The 15,000-nt window shown below is 47.1% G+C and overlaps 1 protein-coding gene across 7 annotated transcripts in view; it reads left to right on the forward strand.

Annotated features, from left to right (window-relative positions):
• Positions 1-15,000, forward strand: part of rptor (regulatory associated protein of MTOR, complex 1) — a 150,209-nt gene that overhangs the window by 76,212 nt on the left and 58,997 nt on the right. For all 7 annotated transcript variants that reach the window (XM_076293483.1, XM_076293476.1, XM_076293504.1 and 4 more), the window contains exons 8-9: positions 2,246-2,305; positions 14,503-14,603. In XM_076293483.1, coding sequence (XP_076149598.1) covers positions 2,246-2,305; positions 14,503-14,603 — 161 coding nt within the window. The remainder of the gene's footprint in view (positions 1-2,245; positions 2,306-14,502; positions 14,604-15,000) is intronic.

Here is a 15,000-nt window from a genome sequence, read left to right on the forward strand (position 1 = left end):
TGCAAACTTGTTATGTCTAGTCAGATGCTGTAATGTCTGCACTCTCAACACCTCAGGCTCAGAGGAGGCTCGATATGAGGATTGGAGCAGCCTATGTAAATTGTGTGTGTGTGTGTAATGAGGAGTAGGGGAGTCTATGTAAATGGGTGTTGGTAAAGCTTCATCTGAGTTCAGTTTTTTCCGTACTCTCTCTAATCACGATGATTCAGCGCGACTGCAGCACAAGGCTCTAATTCCGTGGATAAAAAGATCAGCGTCAAAAAAAAAGATCAGAATTAAGCCGGCTCACTTCTCTCCTGCACTCTTTCTCACTCTCACTCTCTGACTTTTGCCTTTTTTGACTTTGAACTCGTTCCGTTCGGTTCTCCTTGCTGCCTCTGCTTTTCTTTGCTCTGCTCACAAAGTGATGTGCTGTGCGTTGGGGTCAAGGCCCGCTGTTCCCAGCGTGTCTAAGGACTTGTATTAATGTCTGGCAAGTTTCAGAGAAAGGTTCTCTGCAGACTGTCCTCACACTTTTCAGTTTTCACATAAACAAGAACAACACACATCACTTTGCAAGAAGTGAATGGCCACTGCCAATGGCAACTGCACACAATTGGATTAACACTAGACCATGTTTACTCTGAATGATTTCGGACTTCGACGCAATCGGATAACACTACGACCACTACGACAATGTGTACTGTCCTCCAACATTGCAGCGCTGTCTTCATCAGTTTAGCTGGTTCCTGGAATGTTGGGGTAAAAGTAACGTGCATCATTGCTCCTTGCCAGAGTGTCTCGCAGAGACAATTCCATTGTGCTCTTGCGAGAACTCTGGATTTCCAGGGTATTCACTTGGTGTAATTGTAATGAAAGTGAGACTTTTGCTTAGCCTGGCCCCGCCCACTTAGATTTTCTTTCAGGGAATTCTACTCACCATAGTTCATAACCGTTTCCCTCAGACAAGAAAAAACTAAACTTATTGTGATAAACAGAAGCAGCAATACCTGCAAACACCAAAAAATGCAGTTGGAAAAATGCAGAAATTTATTTACAGTAAATGTAGACCGACATACATTGTTTCCTGACAGATGCTGTTTTATTGTCAGTTTGTAAAGTTTAGGCGAAGTAGGAAGTAACATTAGGAATCTCTGATCAATGTGATTGGTAAGGCTGGACCAATGATTTCAAAGTTAGTGCCCATTGCGATGCAAGTGTTGCAAACGTTTCCCAATCGAGAGTTACCAGCCTCCATTCACTTTGTGAGCGAGTTTGGATATTTCCAGGCTAACATTTGCTATGCAACAGCTAAAACCTCAAAGTTCTATTTGTGTGAACAAATGTTTACGGGCATTCATTGGTTTCCTTATACACATTGATTTACAGCCTCCTGGATATGTCTGGCAAGTTTCAGAGAAAGTCCTCTAAAGACTGCCCTCACACTTTTCAGTTTTCACATAAACAAAAATAACACACAGCACTTTGCAAGAAATGAATGGCCACTGCCAATGGCAGCAGATTTTGGATATCTGACTCTTTCGTATCATTCCACAACAAACCCATTCACTTGGCGTAATTGTAATAAAAAGTGAGACATTTGCTCTGCAACAGCTAAAACATCAAAGTTCTATTGCCGTGAAAAAGCGTTTACGGGCATACATTGGTTTCCTTACACACTTTGATTTCCAGCGTCTTCAGTTGCAACTCCCACAGGTACACTTTCAGATGTGTACTCAGTGAGGTGCTGACAGCGCTATACTGCACCATGCTACTGTATCTCATGCTGACAGCGCTATACAGCACCATGCTACTGTATCTCATGCTGACAGCGCTATACAGAACCATGCTATCTCATGCTGACAGCGCTATACAGCACCATGCTACTGTATCTCATTCTGACAGCGCTATACAGAACCATGCTATCTCATGCTGACAGCGCTATATAGCACCATGCTACTGTATCTCATTCTGTTGGATTGGTAGTCAACAGTCTACCGCTTCCATAAATTGACCATGTCCTTCTGTGCATCAAGTCGAACAGAACAAAAATCACAGACTATAAAAATGCAGAACGAAAATCACAGGCTATAAAAATGGAGAGTGGAGTGGAGGTTAGAGATTCAGAATAAGGAAATTAGTGGAACCAAGAGTACTGATCTCAGTCTGCCCCCATGTCCCTGGCGGTGAAGTGGTGCCCCTCCTATGTTCCGGTTCTCTGGCAGTGCCAACCTGCTCAGCTCCTCTCTGTTCTGTGTGCCAACAGGTTCTGCATGCAGAAGAGTGCCAAGCTCGTGCCAGGGGTGACGCTGGACCTGATTGAGAAGTAGGTGTTCACGTTTCCGCTCATTTGTTTGTTTTTGTTGTTATTTATCGTTTGTCTTATGGTTCCTTCTGAAACACACAACACCACACACACACACACACACACACACACACACACAACACCACACACACACACACCCAGAAGCGCTCGCGTAGCCCTACATGCAAAGTCCCACCATAATCAATTTCATAGACACACAGTGCCATAGATACGCAATCACTTTGTGATGCATGCCATACACACACACGCATATTCTCTTTTCTGTCTCTCCCCTAAGCCACACACACACACACCCACACACGCATACACACACACACACACACACACACACACACACACACACACACCCACACACGCATACATACAGTTGTACTGTTCTGTGCAGGCTTGGCGGCTTGCCCTTGCTGAGTTGTACATTAGAGGGTTCTATATATCCCCCACCCCTCCTCTCTCCTCTGCTTTTGTTGCTGTTGTCTTTTGTTTTGTATCACTCTTCTCTTTTCCCCTCGTTTGACTCCATCAGCATTTAAAAGCGGCGCTGACAGTTTTAAAACCCTTCCTCTTTTGTTATAAAGCCCTGGCTTCTCCGGCCAGCTGCCGAGCAACCACGCTGCCTTCCAGTCACCGCTCAGGTGATGGATATTATGGATAAGGCGGGCTGGAAAGCACAGGGTTAGTCCTCTGGCAGATAGGAGAGGATTTGGTGTAGAGGGTTGGTGAATTATACATAAGGAGAGAGAGAAGGAAGGAAGGAAGGGGAGAGACAGAGGGAAGGGAAGAGAGAAAAAGAAGCAGGCAGAGAGAGAGAGAAAGAGAGAGGGAGAGAGGGAGAGGAGAGACAGAAGGAAGGGGAGAGAGAAAAAGAAGCAGGCAGAGAGAGAGAATGAGAGCAGGAGGGAGAGAGAGAGAGAGAGAGAGGGTGAGATGTGGAATTCCAATTGATATGGATCTGCATGGAGCCCCCAAAAGTCATTACAGCACACAGAGGCAGTCGGGGCAGAGAGAACCTCCGAAGTTTGAGGCTTCACAAATGCCTCCCAATTCCCCCAACTCTGCCCAGACTCAGGCATGTTCTCCAGCTCGCATTCTCCTGTTTTTACCCTCCCTCTCTTTACCCCCCCCCCCCCCCCCCGTCTCTTTGTCTCTCTGTCCCAGACACACAAACACTCACACCTCTCTCTTTCTCTCTCTCTTTCACTCACACTCTCTCTTTCACACACACACACACATACACACACACACACACACACTCCTTCACTCACACCCAGAAACTAAGCTCACAAACATACTTAGGTCTTTTCCTGCAGGGGTATTCAAAAATGTTTTCTTATATATGCACATGCATTGACAATCGCAGGCTTCATACTGACGTACTCTGGCTCCCAGTCATATCTCATCACACACACACACACACACACACACACACACACACACACACACACACACACACACACACACACAGCCCTCTGCGGTGCTTTCCTCAGGAGTTTAATTAGAGGGTGTTAAGCTGAGCTGTATCTCATAGTGTCACGCTGCAGTCAGAGTGTCTGCACAGGCCCTCTGCCCGGGGCTCTCACGCTTATCCCGGTCGTCATGGGGATGATGCAGGTGTACGCCGCTCTCCTCTGGGAAACTCCTCCTCCTCCTCCTCTCCCCTTCCTCATCTCCATCAGCACCACACCCAAATCTCTCCCTCACTTGATCCATTTTCAGCTCCATCCCTTCCATGGGATCCGTAAGCTTCCCCTCGACACTGTTTGGTTTATACGGCATGTCTTCCGGGTGTGATGGAGGATGATGGAGAGGTGCCAACCACCTGAGGCATGAAAGACGATGTTGACCCCGAGGGGAGGGGAGGGGGAGGGGGAGTGTACATCCTTTGAACAGTGGAACAGATGAAAGGGTCCCACACTGACATGATAGGTGTTTCTTCCCTTGCTTTTGTACTTCTGTTCGGCCCACAATACACCAGGCTCTGTCATGCACACATAGGTCCTCTACAGTTGTGTGAAAGGGTCTGAAAAAAGAATAAAAAGGCATCATCTTGAAAAGGCATCACACTCAGTTGTCACAGCCCTGTATCAGGGGTAACATATTGTTTTTTTTATGGCGCATTGTCCTAGATATTCAGCATCTTCTGATGAACTTGCAGAGATTCACTTACTTGGCAGAGGAAGGGCTGTGCTTGCTCCCCTGTTCAGTCACTCACTTTTGTTCAGTAAATCACTTTATTTAGACCATCACATAACCTTTTATTTGGGCACAAATAAAAGTTTTGGTGGAACTTAGAACTGGCTAGAACTTCAGGGTTAGCTGAGCATCCTGCTGTGTGGTCAGAGCTATTGAGTGTTGTAAGAAAAAATAGGAAAGGTTTTCTCTTCTTCGGAATGATACAGCAAAATGCTTTATTCCAGTGTAAAATGGTAGAAAGGTTCACAAAGGTTCAACCTATGCCTGCCCTCGGCATATTCTCTGGAGTTCTCTCTCCTTCGTCCTGACTGGGTGAACTACTTCGTCCTGTCTCAGGGGCCGTGCACACGACGCCGGTTTTTGTGAAACCGGTGAGGTTTTGGTAACGGTTACGCCTTGCATGTACACGACGCCGGCAGTTTAGGAGACTGAAACCGATAGCTTTTGAAACCGGCTTCCGAAGTGGGAACGTTTGAAACCGCCGGCTAACTTTCGCCGTGTAGACGCCTGTAGGTGCGAAGCCGGCAACTTTATGACATAGCCCCACCTCTCAACTCAGCCACGGCACTCGACCTGACATGTTGCTTGTCAAAACAAACCAAACCATTTATTTATCATATTAAAATGTTTTTCTTTCCCCTGTCATTTATGTGCACAATGTAGCCTATCAGCTTTTAGTGGCTAAGTTAGAAGCACACGTTAGCTTAACTAAACATTAGCTTTACTGCATGTTAGTGTTTTCTCCAGTGGTGCTCAGACCTAATGCAATGCGTAGGCTAAGCATTTGCAATTTCACATAGCAGTCACATACCTTGAAAATGAACTTTATTAGTTTAACAGTTGAATAGAAAACCGAATTGTCTGTAGTCTCCTTATTTCATGCGACTGCTTAACCAGAGCACTTATTAGACATTCTCTGGCTTAACAAACTGTTTCAACAATGTTCTCTTCTACACGATTCACACGAAATTATCGTGAAGCTTCTGCACAGCGGCGCCATCGACTGGTCTGGCATGTGCACTACAGCACATTTAGCCGGTTACACCTCTGTGTGTACACGCGAGGTTTTTTCTTGCTGGAGTAGTTAAAGGTGTGAAAGCGGTAAGAGAAAATCCACCCGGCGGTGTCGTGTAAACGGCCTCTCAAAGAACAAACTAAAAGTTACCAACTCAACTCATTATATGCTGGTCTCAATGCAAATTAATCTGGCTTCTACCCAGATAGCCTTTTGTCCTATGTATATGATAATTGAGTTAACCTCACACCTTTGGCTGGGATGGTTCTCAATGGCTTACCCCCCAAAACCCATTCTATAATTGTTGGTGTTTCACACCTCACCTGGCAGCTGGCGCCAAACTGTCTGGCCTGCCATCAGAACTTAATCTTGATTAGAGAAATCACACATACAATTCGGCAGGATTCATTTCTTACAGTGTGTACACCACACTCCCCCACACCCAAAGACATGTTGCTGGGACTAATGTTCGCAGTGCAGGACACAACTGCTTTGAAAAACTGCGTTCTTTTCAGACCCTGTATCTGTAGATTGGGCACATCAAAAGGTTGACCATCCTATGATGCCCTGCAAATGCCCTGCTATAACCTCCTGAGTTGACCCATCTCACTCCCACAGTTGAGTCACGTCTGATCACCTCTGTGGTTTCCTTTGGAATTTCATTCAACATGACATTTTAGGATCAGAATATTAATACGCTTCGACAAACAGTCCAAAAAGATCATCTTATAATTTTCCCCAGTTGGACCCTGAGCCGCGTCCTTGAGAGACAACGCCGACCCGACTCGGCTTACTGTAAGCTTTGATCTGACCGCGCGCTCGGCTCAAAGTGTCCCCTGGCAGCCGCCACGCTTCAAACCTCAAGTCGACGCACAGAATGATAATAACAAGGAGGATGTTTGAACAGATCAGGGCTGCACAATTAATTAATGTTTAATCGAAATAACAATTTGAACTAATGCAATTAGCTAATCGCCAAGGCGGCAAGTAATTGTGCAGCTCGCAACTCTGTCCCTGTTGATCTTGTAACAACATTGATTTTTATATTCATGTCATCCTCACTGTGACACAGTGAAGCTCAACTAACAGAAGTGCTGTACTTCTCATGCACTAGGCATGATTAATGCTCACCAATCAAAAGTGGCCCAACTTCAATTGAAATTTGGAAGATGGAACTGAAGCTTGACTTGCAAATCATATCACAATCAAAATATCTGTCAGAAAAGTAGCAGTTAAACCGTGCTGCCCTTGAATAGATTACTTCATGACCATCTTCACTTCTTCAAGCCCGTCTGCAGCAGGAAGTCAAAGAAGCCTCTGAAGCCACAGGACAGGCAGGCTTCCTGTGTTAGACAGACAGCCAGGCAGACAGAGCGGAGAGTCTGGATCTTTGTCTGGGCTGCTCCAGTAACCACGCCGCAGGCATCCTCTTGTGATTTTTGGATGCAGCTGAATAATGGAACTGGCTCATGAATGCGCAATGTTGACGATCATCTCACTGCTGGTAATGAGGGGCTAGGCAGGGCGACGCCGAAGATTGTCTCCATCCAGCCGCTGCAGTGGAACAAAGCACTCACGACTTGGTAAATATTAGTTTGTCGGAGGGAGCCGTTTGCTCCAGCAGTGCAGACGCCTGATGATGATGCAGCTGTGGGCTGTGAGGACGCAGGGTTTTCCAGCAGACCAGACAGTGGAATTAAAGCTCCTCATGCGTGAGATTTCTACTTCAGCTCACTTTCATGAGAGAGGTAGAGAGAGAGGGAGAGGGAGAGAGAAAGAGACAGAGGGAGAGAAGATGACAGAGCGAGAGAGAGAGAGAGAGAGGAATAGAAACAGGCAGTGGGTGAGAGGGAGAGAAACGCAGAGAGAGAGAGAAAGAGAACAGAAAGAAAGAAAGAGAGAGAGAGCGAGCACAGTTCCTCGGAGGAGCCGTGGCAGCTGAGAGCCCAGGGCCTGTGCCAGCCTCCGTGCCACCCAGGCTCCCGTGCCCTGAAAGATGATAAATGACGAGCACTTCTCTGCCATGCCAAGTGGGGGAAGAGAAATAAGGGCCGCCGTCTCGTTTTGGGAGCTGGTACCGTCGGGCGGGTTGGGAGGGTATTTCCAGCGACTTGAGATGAACTGCAGGGAGTCACTAACATGGCACATGGAAATGCGCTGATTACTTCCTGTTCTATTCTTGGTGTTGTTGTTGCCGCAAGGCTTTAGTGAGACTAGGCCGCGCTTTTTATTATGAAGCCGGTGAGACGAGTTGTGGCGGGGACAGGCTGGGGAGGGGAGCGCGGCAGACGTGGCGCTAATTGATGCGCTGAGCTTGCCGATTTGACCGTGACCAGCGAGGCGTGCTCGTCAGCGCTGAGGGCCACGCGGGGAGGATGACATTTTGCCTCCAGCTTTGGAAGCGGCAGGAGAGACTGAGTCACCCGTCACATGGCCCGATGTCACACTGTGCTTTTTGCCAAGAGCTGTCAAACGGACACACACACACACACATACACACACTCACACACATCACACACGCAGAGACATTAGATCTGTGTATTCACGTCCATGCATTTAACGCAGCCAAATGCTGCACACATTAAGGTCCAATTTCACACTCTGTTGCGAGCCACTCCTACCTTGTATTCTCTGTAATGGCAAACATGGTGTTCATGGTCATGGGCTTCTGGTGCCATTTTGCTTTGCTTCACAGTAGTTATGTGGTGATTCGTACAACACTACAGATTAATTGAGGGTATTGTGTTCCGTCACTAGCAGTCATCACACATGCCTACACAAACGTGTCTCCTTCACGGTTGCATGCGTGACTGCATACATGTGCACACACACACACACACACACACACACACACACACACACACACACACACACACACACACACACACACACACACAGTGTTTTCATTTATCACAGTGCTGGGCCGAGATGAAAAGGACCCCGAGCGCCAAGCTTCTGCTAGGTTGTCATGGAGCATCTCTTGCCCCCCGTGGCAACGCCTCCATGGGAACGCTAATCAGCCTAATCACGGGAGCCGTTTCATCTCCCCCTGACTCCGGCCCCGTCTCCCACAAGCAGCCACGTCGCCGAGGACCCATTCCTAATGGATATTCCCTCCGATCCCGACTCTTCCCAGCGTTCCCCACCTCCCCCTCCCCCCTCTCCCCTCGTCTCAGCTCAGCTGACACCTGGGAGATTAAAGCCAGAAATTCCCCCGGTTGTTGTGGACAAGACCCCCCACGCATTGTGTCCCTGCTCTAGAACTAGGGAAAGGCGGGGCTGGGGAATTCCGCTGTGTCCTTGACCACTCTCTGGACGCTGGGTAGCAGCATCACCCCGGTGGTCACTCACTGGACTCTGGCAGGTGCCAAGATGGCTGATATGAAATGATGATGTGTTGGTCTAATTGAGGTCAGTGTGTGTGTGCGCGCGTGTGTGCGTGTGCGCGTGTGTGTGTGTGTGTGCGTGTGCGTGTGCGTGTGCGTGTGTGTGTGTGTGTGTGTGTGTGTGTGTGTGTGTGTGTGTGTGTGTGTGTGTGTGTGTGTGTGTGTGTGTGTGTGTGTGTGTGTGTGTGTGTGTGTGTGTGTGTGTGTTTGCGTGCGCGACCAACACCTATGGGTTCAGTTCTCATTAAAGTCTTGGCCTATGAGTATTGATGGGTGACCTACTTTGCTGATTAATTAGAGTGAGAAGTCACTCCGAGTCTAGCTCCGTGCACAATGTAGGTTAATTACTGGTCACCTGTGGTCATGTCTGGCAGGTGCCGCTGTGCTTGTCATGAACCACAGGTCTAATTTAGGAGGTGTTGTATTACCAACCCATACGCTTCTCATTGCATTCTTAGTATGAGAGTATTGAATAGTGACACTTGGCCATTAATTAAATTAGAGACAACCTTAGAGACTAAAGCATAAATGATGGACTTTCTGTCATTGATTCCAGTGCATTGTAGCTTGAATGTTATTCGTCATTTTTGTAAGTCACTTTTGGATAAAAGAGATAGTAGTAGTAGTAGTACATGTAAAGTACTGTAAGTACAGGGCCTGTATTCACAAAGAATTTTAAGGCTAAAAGTAGCTCCTAACTGGCGAATTTAGGAGCAACTCCTAAAAATAATGGGCGTGTCACTCGTAACTTTAGGACTCCTAATTTTTTTGACTAAGAGTAATTCACGAAGCATTTTAACCCTAAAAGTAGCACCTATGTCTGGGACAGATTAAAAGAAGTCGAGAGGACTCCTAACTCATTAGGACCTATTCACAAACAATCCTAAGCCACTTTTTTCACATCGCAATGTTTTGAAATTAACATGCGGAGCTCTCAATTGCGAGGGAATAATTGTGCATTGTAACTAAGGGATGCGATAACGGCACCAACAACCAAAACCATCATTGCATGTAAACTAAATGTAACGTCTCATTGTAAATCAAATTAAATTGTTTCTCCTCTTTGCGAATGTAGGCTACGTGTTTTCATACAGATTCATTTAAAACATGTTGCAAAGATACTGCATCAATCTGTAGTGTATTTTCATTATGCTACTAGGCTATTTGCTTGGTCTTACTCTTTATTCATTTAGGCTATTTATTCATATTCTTCCATCCTTCGTGGTACTTGTGTAGCGCATGCATTCTCACCAGCAAAGACCTGTCACCTGTCACTCATTGTCGTAGGGGAGGTTTTTGGCATCATTCCCGCATCATTCCCGCGTTATAATCATCAGCCAATCAAGGTGGTCACTTGGATCAAGCTCGTGTATGAGTAATGACGTCAACCATAGCAATGAAGACTCACTCTTAGTTTAGGAGTTGTTATTTTTCCTTACTAAGAGTAGGTCTGAGAGGCTTTGTGAATAACTTTTAAGATAAAACTCCTAGCTAAAATCTTTTAGTGTGAATACTCCTAATGGTAAGATAAAATGCTTTGTGAATACGAGCCCAGGTCTCTGTAGATCAGCTGTAAACCATGTCAAAAAGGTTCTAGAGTGAGAAGCCAAACCACTTTCTTATATTAACCTGAGCATTTTTATTTCCTTTATTTATTTATTTTTTCCCCCTCTCACTCTGTCTCATGTCTCTAAGGACAGTGACAGATCTTGCGCTCATTTCCTCGTGCTCTTCCATAACGACATCGACTGCTGTGTGGCCCCTGTCTGTCTTTGCCTTTCAAGATAAGAGCAAGCATTGATAAATGATTCCACACCTTCAGGGTATCTATTTCCTTTCTGTCTCACCTTTTTTTCCTCTTGCTCTCGCCTCGTCTGCCCCCCCCCTTCCCTCCTTCACCCCCCCCCCCCCCCCCCCTCGGCCCTCTGCCTGTGGACTCAGAAAATCATTTGTCCTTGTGCTGCCCAGTGTAAAGAGCAGCGCGGCCGTGAGTTGTCTTCCTGCGATTTCGGTGTTGTATTGGCAGACGCGGTTGGTAGCCGAAACACACCAGTGGGAGATGTGGTGTGTCCTTTGTAGACATGGCTGTGCTTGGGGCGTGTGTGTGTGTGTGTGTTTGTTTGTTGATCTGTGGAGGCACGTAGCTCAGCCTGGTTGGGGTGATGAACCACAGGGGTTGGCAGTCCACACCCCTCACACAGTGTTTTGATGAAATATTGAACTGATATTTTTTGATGGTGAATGCACTGAGGCCTACTGCTAAGAAATGCACTTGGGGTGGTGAAGGCTGTTGGCGGTTGGCTAGCGTGACTAAGGGTTTTAATGATATGTATGGATAACTTAGCCTGGAAAATCCAGACCCTGGTAATCTAGAAACTACGACCAATGTTTACTGACTGATTCCGGACTTCGACGCGATTGGATAACACTACGACCAATGTTTACTGACTGATTCGTTGCAGCACTGTCGTCATCGGTTTAGCTGACACCGATGTGATTTGGTTCCTTGCGATGGGTAAAAGTAACGTGCATCAGACATTGCCAGAGTGTCTCGCAGAGACAATTCAAATTGTGCTCTCGCGAGAACTCTGGATTTCCAGGGTATGGATAACTCATATTAGCACACTAATTGAAATCAACATGTCATTACCACATCATAAGTAAGTAAGTCTAAGTATATATACTCTTTTGATCCCGTGAGGGAAATTTGGTCTCTGCATTTATCCCAATCCGTGAATTAGTGACACAGTGAACACACAGTGAGGTGAAGCACACACTAATCCCGGCGCAGTGAGCTGCCTGCAACAACAGCGGCGCTCGGGGAGCATTGAGGGGTTAGGTGTCGTGCTCAAGGGCACTTCAGCCGTGCCTACTGGTCGGGGTTCGAACCGGCAACCCTCCGGTCACAAGTCTGAAGCTCTAACCGGTAGGCCACGGCTGCCCCAAGCATGATATGCTTAGAGACTTTGAGGCATCAAGTGTCATGTTGTAAATAAAATGACCGACAACATTGTAGCCCAATTATAACCGATAGCATTGTAGCCCAATTATAACCGATAACATTGTAGCCTCGGCTCGTTGAGATTTAATCACATAGTTACTTTTTCATTATGTTCAAAAGTTCAATTGACAGGCTAGAATGAGCCCTTCTGGGTTATAATTCATCCCTAAAAGTTAGGTGAGAGTAAGAAGACTGTGCGTAGGCCTCCTAGCTTTATGTGTTATTACTCCGTGACATCCCCGTGAGCCCTCTGAGCAGCATGCGCTTTGCCTGTGTGCTGCCTGAGCTCCACATGCTACTGACTGGTCTTCACCCTCCATTTGGGGAGCTGAGAGGCAGTGAAGGCACTGTGTGTGTACGAGAGTGATGTCCACATGGAGACATCCTACAACATGTCAGACTCCCAGGACACTTAGGGGGCCTGCAGGACTACAAACAGCACAAAAGCTGTGACGCTTGGAGAGGAATACTAAACATGATTGAATTGGCCCGTGTTGTAGGGATGGCTGCATTTTAGCCTTTGTGAGCCTCACAGTCGACTGCCCCAGTGCACATGTGATTGAATGGGCGGCATGAAGATGAATGGCTGTTTGGATAGCCGGATGTGCAGCTCTTTGATATAAGACATAAGCTGCTGGTGCAGACAGTGCTCTCTCTCTGTGTGTGTGTGTGTGTGTGTGTGTGTGTGTGTGTGTGTGTGTGTGTGTGTGTGTGTGTGTGTGTGTGTGTGTGTGTGTGTGTGTGCCCATAGCATATGATCTATGAACCCTCTCCAGAAGAAGGCGGTGGGGGGAGGTGCGGAAAGTGCGTTGGTCATTTGTCTAATCTGGCCCCTCGGGTGTCCCTCTCCCCGCCTGACAGGAATGGCGCTCGACCCCCCACCCCCCCATCCCACGCCTCCGGTCATGCCTCCTCTGGCCTCAGGGCTCGGCCGACAGGCTTCATCGACTCCTCGCCACGGCCTCCGTCCCCAGTCACCACATCATCTTCATCACCATCATCACCATCATCTTCGGCGGCAGCGGTGGCAATGGCTGGTTGTGATGTGCTATCGATCGCTCCCAGCTCCTAGAGCCACAGAGCACAATGTGTCGCCACACAGAAACGTGAAGAAGGGAGGGGGGGGTGCAGGAGGAAATCTCTCTCTCTCTCTTTCTGTTTGTATCAGTCTCTTTCTCTCACTCTACCCTTTTCTCTGTGTCTGTCTGTCTTGCATTGCCATCCATCAGTTGTGTTCACACAAGGGGCTTTGCCCGTTGCCCCACACGGTGCTGATGAAAAAGATGGCTGGTTGCACATCCCCCTATAGCACAAATTAAGTAACATCCCCTCTGTCTTCTGAGCAGATCGATCATTTGGTCACACACACACACACACACACACACACACACACACACACACACACACACACACACAAAACGACCCCACATGGTCCTATTGGAGTATAAGGGTGATGCATTGAAGCCTGTAGAAGTGGTGACATTAATAAGGGAAGGCAGTGAGGGGCATATGCCACTGCAGAACTCCAGAATCTCCTCTGGATATGCCTCTCCTGTCAGGCATTGCCATTCTCTCATTCCCACTCCCACTCTCTCTCGCGCTCTCTCTTGCTCTTTCTCTCTCTCTCTCTGTCTCTCTCCTTACCTCTGTCTTGCTCTCTGTGTTTTCTTTCTCTCACCCCTTTCAGACACACACACACACACACACACACACACACACACACACACACACACACACACACAGAGACACCAACACACACATACACCTCTGTTTCCCCTGACTTGAGCTGTTGGGTTATGAGGCTGGGGATATGGCAGGTGTAATGCTGTCTGTCGGGGTGTTGATTGTGCTCACAAAAACTCAATCTCTGTCTTCCTGCCATTCGTCCTCACCCTGCCTCTCTCTCACTCTCAGACAGACACACACACACACACACACACACACACACCCCTCAATCCTGGTGTGCCTTGAATGCCAAATTTAAATTGGCAGCGTCGCTGACCTTCTCGCCACTTTCCTATTCACCCCCCCTGCCATACACAAATGTCATCTGTTAACCCAGCCTCAACTAATTTGGGGCACAAAATGGCTCCCTCGCCTCCTAGTTTCCTATTCCTAGCACCTATTTGTTGTGCTTTTACTGGGCCCCTGTTTGTCATGCACCAGACTAGGACGAGCTTAACTCAAATCAATGATGAAGCCCTGGGAGAGAGGCTGGCTCTTCTCTCTGCCTCATTACACTGGTTTGCTCATGCTGCAGGGAGGCCTCTAGAGCCCTAATGGCCGCCGAAGCCACCGAGCCATAAAACTTTCCTTTTTAATTTTTTCTTTCATTAGGAAGAATGGCAAGAGCCAGGATTTTGTGTGTGTTTATTTGAAAGGCAAATTGCCGTGTGTTAACTGCTGTGTGAATGGTCCAGATTAAATAGCGTGTGTGTGCGCGTCTGTGAGGGAGATGAATGGAGCCTGCCTGGAAATGACTGGCAAGCACTCGAGCCTTTCATGTGCTTGTGTCTGTAAAGTTCTCATACTCTGTTAGCTTAATACTAACTTGTTTGTTCCTTTGTGTTGCTGTTTGTCTCTCCTCCATATTTATTTTGTGAAGAATACCTGGCAGGCTGAATGACAGACGTACGCCACTCGGAGAGCTGAATTGGATCTTCACGGCGATCACAGACACCATCGCATGGAACGTTCTGCCCAGAGGTTTGTAATCCCACTTCATTTGTCTGGCACTTTTGCCAGGCCTTCTGTAGTGAGTACTAGCATTTCTCATTGCTCAAATCTCGCTTGTTCTTTGCTGTATTTTGGAATTGCCTTGGTCTATGTAGTGTTTTGGTTTTTGTTTGAGTCTTAGCGATTTCAAAGTTTATATCTATTGGAATACACAAGTAGTTTGTGTCCTCATTTCCTTGGAAAATACTTGGGGTGTCTGATTCACCAGCTAAGCTCCGGTCAATATGTAGACTCACAGAAGGAGAAATCGGACTACAAAATGCTTACAAATCGTTAGCAGCACATTTCATGTTAACTTATTAATGCAGCCATTTGCTGTGTTGTGAATGTTCATAATGATGAATTACCTAAACACCAAAAAACTTTT

Source organism: Alosa pseudoharengus, unplaced genomic scaffold (genome assembly GCF_046254945.1).
Source record: "Alosa pseudoharengus isolate Yale_2024_CS ecotype anadromous, Long Island Sound unplaced genomic scaffold, YU_APseudo_1.1 YU_APseudo_1.1_scf_1, whole genome shotgun sequence".
Classification (NCBI taxonomy): Eukaryota; Metazoa; Chordata; class Actinopteri; order Clupeiformes; family Clupeidae; genus Alosa; species Alosa pseudoharengus.